At 53.2% G+C, this 7,500-nt stretch overlaps 1 protein-coding gene across 1 annotated transcript in view; it reads left to right on the forward strand.

Moving 5' to 3' along the window:
* LOC142906994 (uncharacterized) overlaps window positions 1–5,875 on the forward strand; it is a 20,496-nt gene extending 14,621 nt beyond the window's left edge. Inside the window, exons 4-5 of the mRNA XM_076055888.1 lie at window positions 2,649–2,809; window positions 5,168–5,875. Coding sequence (XP_075912003.1) covers window positions 2,649–2,809; window positions 5,168–5,875 — 869 coding nt within the window. The remainder of the gene's footprint in view (window positions 1–2,648; window positions 2,810–5,167) is intronic.
* Window positions 5,876–7,500: the final 1,625 nt, after the last annotated feature.

A 7,500-nucleotide genomic window follows, 5' to 3' on the forward strand; every position in this document is an offset into this window, starting at 1 on the left:
GTGTGAGTGAGTCTCTGTGTGTGTGTGAGTCTCTGTGTGTGTGTGAGTCTCTGTGTGTGTGAGTTTGTGTGAGTCTCTGTGTGTGTGTGTGTGAGAGTCTCTGTGTGAGTGAGTCTCTTTGTGTGAGTGTGAGTCTCTGTGTGTGTGAGTGTGTGTGAGTCTCTGTGTGTGTGAGTCTGTGTGTGTGTGAGTCTCTGTGTGAGTGAGTCTCTTTGTGTGAGTGTGAGTCTCTGTGTGTGTGAGTGTGTGTGAGTCTCTGTGTGTGTGAGTGGGTGAGTCTCTGTGTGAGTGAGTCTGTGTGTGTGTGTGTGTGAGTCTCTGTGTGTGTGTGAGTCTCTGTGTGTGTGTGAGTCTCTGTGTGTGTGTGTGTGCGTGTGTGTGAGTCTCTGTGTGTGTGAGTGTGTGTGTGAGTCTGTGTGTGTGGTTGAGTCTCTGTGTGTGAGTGTGTGAGTCTCTGTGTGTGTGAGTCTCTGTGTGTGTGTGAGTCTCTGTGTGTGAGTGTGAGTCTCTGTGTGTGTGTGAGTCTCTGTGTGTGTGTGAGTCTCTGTGTGTGTGTGTGTCTCTGTGTGTGTGTGAGTCTCTGTGTGTGTGTATCTCTGTGTGTGTGTGAGTCTCTGTGTGTGTGAGTCTCTGTGTGTGAGTGTGAGTCTCTGTGTGTGTGTGAGTCTCTGTGTGTGTGTATGTGTCTCTGTGTGTGTGTGAGTCTCTGTGAGTCTCTGTGTGTGTGAGTGTGTGTGTGTGTGTCTCTGTGAGTCTCTGTGAGTCTCTGTGAGTGTGTGTGTGTGTGTCTCTGTGTGTGTGTGAGTCTCTGTGTGTGTGTGTGTCTCTGTGTGTGTGTGAGTCTCTGTGTGTGTGTATCTCTGTGTGTGTGTGAGTCTCTGTGTGTGTGAGTCTCTGTGTGTGAGTGTGAGTCTCTGTGTGTATGTGAGTCTCTGTGTGTGTGTATGTGTCTCTGTGTGTGTGTGTCTCTGTGTGTGTGTGAGTCTCTGTGTGTGTGAGTCTCTCTGTGTGTGTGTGTATCTCTGTGTGTGTGTATCTCTGTGTGTGTGTGAGTCTCTGTGACTCTCTGTGTGTGTGAGTGTGTGTGTGTGTGTCTCTGTGAGTCTCTGTGAGTCTCTGTGAGTGTGTGTGTGTGTGTCTCTGTGTGTGTGTGAGTCTCTGTGTGTGAGTGTGAGTCTCTGTGTGTGTGTGAGTCTCTGTGTGTGTGTGAGTCTCTGTGTGTGTGTGTCTCTGTGTGTGTGTGAGTCTCTGTGTGTGTGTATCTCTGTGTGTGTGTGAGTCTCTGTGTGTGTGAGTCTCTGTGTGAGTGTGAGTCTCTGTGTGTGTGTGAGTCTCTGTGTGTGTGTATGTGTCTCTGTGTGTGTGTGTCTCTGTGTGTGTGTGAGTCTCTGTGTGTGTGAGTCTCTCTGTGTGTGTGTGTATCTCTGTGTGTGTGTGAGTCTCTGTGACTCTCTGTGTGTGTGAGTGTGTGTGTGTGTCTCTGTGAGTCTCTGTGAGTCTCTGTGAGTGTGTGTGTGTGTCTCTGTGTGTGTGTGAGTCTCTGTGTGTGAGTGTGAGTCTCTGTGTGTGTGTGAGTCTCTGTGTGTGTGTGAGTCTCTGTGTGTGTGTGTCTCTGTGTGTGTGTGAGTCTCTGTGTGTGTGTATCTCTGTGTGTGTGTGAGTCTCTGTGTGTGTGAGTCTCTGTGTGTGTGGTTGAGTCTCTGTGTGTGAGTGTGAGTCTCTGTGTGTGTGTGTGTCTCTGTGTGTGTGTGAGTCTCTGTGTGTGTGTGTCTCTGTGTGTGTGTGTGAGTCTCTGTGTGTGTGAGTCTCTCTGTGTGTGTGTGTATCTCTGTGTGTGTGAGTCTCTGTATGTGTGTGAGTCTCTGTGTGTGTGTATGTGTCTCTGTGTGTGTGTGTCTCTGTGTGTGTGTGAGTCTCTGTGTGTGTGAGTCTCTCTGTGTGTGTGTGTATCTCTGTGTGTGTGTGAGTCTCTGTGACTCTCTGTGTGTGTGAGTGTGTGTGTGTGTGTCTCTGTGAGTCTCTGTGAGTCTCTGTGAATGTGTGTGTGTGTCTCTGTGTGTGTGTGAGTCTCTGTGTGTGAGTGTGAGTCTCTGTGTGTGTGTGAGTCTCTGTGTGTGTGTGAGTCTCTGTGTGTGTGTGTCTCTGTGTGTGTGTGAGTCTCTGTGTGTGTGTATCTCTGTGTGTGTGTGAGTCTCTGTGTGTGTGAGTCTCTGTGTGTGTGGTTGAGTCTCTGTGTGTGAGTGTGAGTCTCTGTGTGTGTGAGTCTCTGTGTGTGTGTGTGTCTCTGTGTGTGTGAGTCTCTGTATGTGTGTGTCTCTGTGTGTCTCTGTGAGTGTGTGTGTGTCTCTGTGTGTGTGTGTGTCTCTGTGTGTGTGTGTATCTCTGTGTGTCTCTGTGTGTGTGTGTGTGTGTCTCTGTGTATGTGTGTGTCTCTGTGAGTCTCTGTGTGTCTCTGTGAGTGTGTGTGTGTGTCTCTGTGAGTCTCTGTGTGTCTCTGTGTGTGTGTGTGAGTGTGTGTGTGAGTCTCTGTGTATGTGTGTGTCTCTGTATGTGTGTGTGTCTCTGTGAGTCTCTGCGCGAGCCTCACCTCACCACAACCCTCTCCTCACCTCTCCTCTCCTCACCTCTCCTCCCCTCCTCACCGTCAGCCATCCTGGGACCCCCTAGCCTCACCCTGAACCTGACCACGCTGTGGGTCGCTGGGCCATTCGTGGCCTCAGGTCGGAGGTCGGGGCTCAGCGTGGCCCAGCTGTACAACACGCCCCGCTACGAAGTCCACTACTACAGCCGGGGGAAAGACGATAGGGAGGTTCGCTGAGTCAGACGCTCGCTCGGACACTCACTCAGACACTCACTCAGACACTCACTCGGACGCTCGCTCACTCAGACACTCACTCAGACACTCACTGACTCAGACACTCGCTCACTCAGACACTCGCTCAGACACTCGCTCGGACGCTCGCTCACTCAGACGCTCGCTCACTCAGACACTCGCTCACTCAGACACTCGCTCGGACGCTCGCTCACTCAGACACTCGCTCACTCAGACACTCGCTGAGTCAGACACTCACTCACTCAGACACTCGCTCACTCAGACACTCGCTCGGACGCTCGCTCACTCAGACACTCACTCACTCAGACACTCACTCACTCAGACACTCACTCAGACACTCGCTGAGTCAGACGCTCGCTCGGACGCTCGCTCACTCAGACACTCGCTCACTCAGACACTCGCTGAGTCAGACACTCACTCACTCAGACACTCGCTCGGACGCTCGCTCACTCAGACACTCACTCACTCAGACACTCGCTCGGACGCTCGCTCACTCAGACACTCGCTCACTCAGACACTCACTCAGACACTCACTCACTCAGACACTCACTCAGACACTCACTCAGACACTCAGACACTCGCTCACTCAGACACTCGCTCGGACGCTCGCTCACTCAGACGCTCGCTCGGACGCTCGCTCACTCAGACACTCACTCAGACACTCACTCAGACACTCACTCAGACACTCAGACACTCACTCAGACACTCACTCACTCAGACACTCACTCAGACACTCGCTCAGACACTCACTCAGACACTCAGACACTCAGACACTCACTCAGACACTCAGACACTCACTCAGACACTCACTCACTCAGACACTTACTCAGACACTCACTCAGACACTCACTCAGACACTCACTCAGACACTCACTCAGACACTCACTCAGACACTCAGACACTCAGACACTCGCTCAGCCACTCACTCAGACACTCACTCACTCAGACACTCACTCACTCAGACACTCACTCAGACACTCACTCACTCAGACACTCACTCAGACACTCAGACACTCACTCAGACACTCACTCACTCAGACACTCAGACACTCACTCAGACACTCACTCAGACACTCACTCAGACACTCACTCAGACACTCACTCAGACACTCAGACACTCACTCAGACACTCAGACACTCACTCAGAGACTCACTCAGACCCTCACTCAGACACTCACTCAGACACTCACTCAGACACTCAGACACTCACTCAGACACTCACTCAGACACTCACTCAGACACTCACTCAGACACTCAGACACTCACTCAGAAACTCACTCAGACACTCACTCAGACACTCAGACACTCACTCAGACACTCAGACACTCACTCAGACACTCACTCAGACACTCACTCACTCAGACACTCAGATACTCACTCAGACACTCAGACACTCACTCAGACACTCACTCAGACACTCAGACACTCACTCAGACACTCACTCACTCAGACACTCAGACACTCACTCAGACACTCACTCACTCAGACACTCACTCAGACACTCACTCAGACACTCACTCACTCAGACACTCACTCAGACACTCACTCACTCAGACACTCACTCAGACACTCGCTCAGACACTCACTCAGACACTCACTCAGACACTCAGTCACTCAGACACTCACTCAGACACTCGCTCAGACACTCACTCAGACACTCACTCACTCAGACACTTACTCAGACACTCACTCAGACACTCAGACACTCACTCAGACACTCACTCAGACACTCACTCACTCAGCCACTCACTCACTCAGACACTCACTCACTCAGACACTCACTCAGACACTCACTCAGACACTCACTCAGACACTCACTCAGACACTCAGACACTCGCTCAGCCACTCACTCAGACACTCACTCACTCAGACACTCACTCAGACACTCACTCACTCAGACACTCACTCAGACACTCACTCAGACACTCACTCAGACACTCACTCACTCAGACACTCATTCAGACACTCACTCACTCAGACACTCAGACACTCACTCAGACACTCACTCAGACACTCACTCAGACACTCAGACACTCACTCAGACACTCAGACACTCACTCAGACACTCACTCACTCAGACACTCACTCAGAGACTCACTCAGACACTCAGACACTCACTCAGACACTCACTCAGACACTCACTCAGACACTCAGACACTCACTCACCCACTCACTCACCCACTCACTCACCCACTCACTCACCCACACACTCACCCACTCACCCACTCACTCACCCACTCACTCACCCACTCACTCACCCACACACTCACCCACTCACTCACTCACCCCCCCACCCCCCACCCCCCACCCCCCCCACCCACCCCCACCCCCCAGGACACGTTGTGGTTGCTGGCACCTCCCTTCACCTTTGACCTCGTGACCCTGTGTGACCCCTGCTGGGACTGTTGCCTCACCGCCCGCTTCCACTCAGACACTCACTCAGACACTCACTCACTCAGACACTCACTCAGACACTCACTCACTCAGACACTCACTCAGACACTCACTCAGACACTCACTCAGACACTGAGACACTCACTCAGACACTCACTCAGACACTCACTCAGACACTCACTCAGACACTCACTCAGACACTCACTCACTCAGACACTCGCTCAGACACTCACTCAGACACTCACTCAGACACTCACTCAGACACTCACTCAGACACTCACTCACTCACTCAGACACTCACTCAGACACTCACTCACTCACTCAGACACTCACTCAGACACTCACTCAGACACTCACTCAGACACTCAGACACTCACTCAGACACTCACTCAGACACTCACTCAGACACTCACTCAGACACTCAGACACTCAGACACTCACTCAGACACTCACTCAGACACTCAGACACTCACTCAGACACTCACTCACTCAGACACTCACTCAGACACTCACCCACTCAGACACTCAGACACTCACTCAGACACTCAGACACTCACCCCCCACCCCCCACCCACCCACCCCCCACCCCCCACCCACCCCCACCCCCCAGGACACGTTGTGGTTGCTGGCACCTCCCTTCACCTTTGACCTCGTGACCCTGTGTGACCCCTGCTGGGACTGTTGCCTCACCGCCCGCTTCCACTCAGACACTCACTCAGACACTCACTCAGACACTCACTCACTCAGACACTCAGACACTCACTCAGACACTCAGACACTCACTCAGACACTCGCTCAGACACTCACTCAGACACTCACTCAGACACTCACTCAGACACTCACTCAGACACTCAGACACTCACTCAGACACTCACTCACTCAGACACTCACTCAGACACTCAGACACTCACTCAGACACTCGCTCAGACACTCACTCAGACACTCACTCAGACACTCACTCAGACACTCACTCAGACACTCACTCAGACACTCAGACACTCACTCACTCAGACACTCACTCAGACACTCACTCACTCAGACACTCAGACACTCACTCAGACACTCACTCAGACACTCAGACACTCGCTCAGACACTCAGACACTCACTCAGACACTCACTCAGACACTCACTCACCCACCCACTCACTCACCCACACACTCACTCAGTCACTCACTCACTCACCCACTCACTCACTCACCCACTCACTCACCCACTCACCCACTCACCCACTCACTCACTCACTCACCCACTCACTCACCCACTCACCCACTCACTCACCCACTCACTCACTCACTCACCCACTCACTCACTCACTCACCCACTCACTCACTCACTCACCCACTCACTCACCCACTCACTCACCCACTCACCCACTCACTCACTCACCCACTCACCCACTCACTCACCCACTCACTCACCCACTCACCCACTCACTCACTCACTCACCCACTCACCCACTCACTCACCCACTCACCCACTCACTCACCCACCCACTCACCCACTCACTCACTCACCCACTCACCCACCCACTCACTCACCCACTCACCCACTCACCCACTCACTCACTCACCCCCCCCTACCCACCCCCATCCCCCACCCCCACCCACCCCCACCCCCCAGGACACGTTGTGGTTGCTGGCACCTCCCTTCACCTTTGACCTCGTGACCCTGTGTGACCCCTGCTGGGACTGTTGCCTCACCGCCCGCTTCCACTCAGACACTCACTCAGACACTCACTCAGACACTCAGACACTCACTCAGACACTCGTTCAGACACTCACTCAGACACTCACTCAGACATTCACTCAGACACTCACTCACTCAGACACTCACTCAGACACTCACTCAGACACTCACTCACTCAGACACTCGCTCAGACACTCACTCAGACACTCACTCACTCAGACACTCGCTCAGACACTCACTCAGACACTCACTCAGACACTCACTCAGACACTCACTCAGACACTCACTCACTCAGACACTCGCTCAGACACTCACTCAGACACTCACTCACTCAGACACTCACCCAACCCTCCACCCCCTACCCCCACCCCCACCCCCCACCCCCACCCACCCCCACCCCCACCCCCCAGGACACGTTGTGGTTGCTGGCACCTCCCTTCACCTTTGACCTCGTGACCCTGTGTGACCCCTGCTGGGACTGTTGCCTCACCGCCCGCTTCCACTCAGACACTCACTCAGACACTCACTCAGACACTCACTCACTCAGACACTCAGACACTCACTCAGACACTCACTCAGACACTCA

The sequence above is a fragment of the Petromyzon marinus genome, chromosome 73, assembly GCF_048934315.1.
Source record: "Petromyzon marinus isolate PM22_M1 ecotype Great Lakes invasive population chromosome 73, UKy_Petmar_22M1.pri1.0, whole genome shotgun sequence".
In the NCBI taxonomy this organism is placed as follows: domain Eukaryota; kingdom Metazoa; phylum Chordata; class Hyperoartia; order Petromyzontiformes; family Petromyzontidae; genus Petromyzon; species Petromyzon marinus.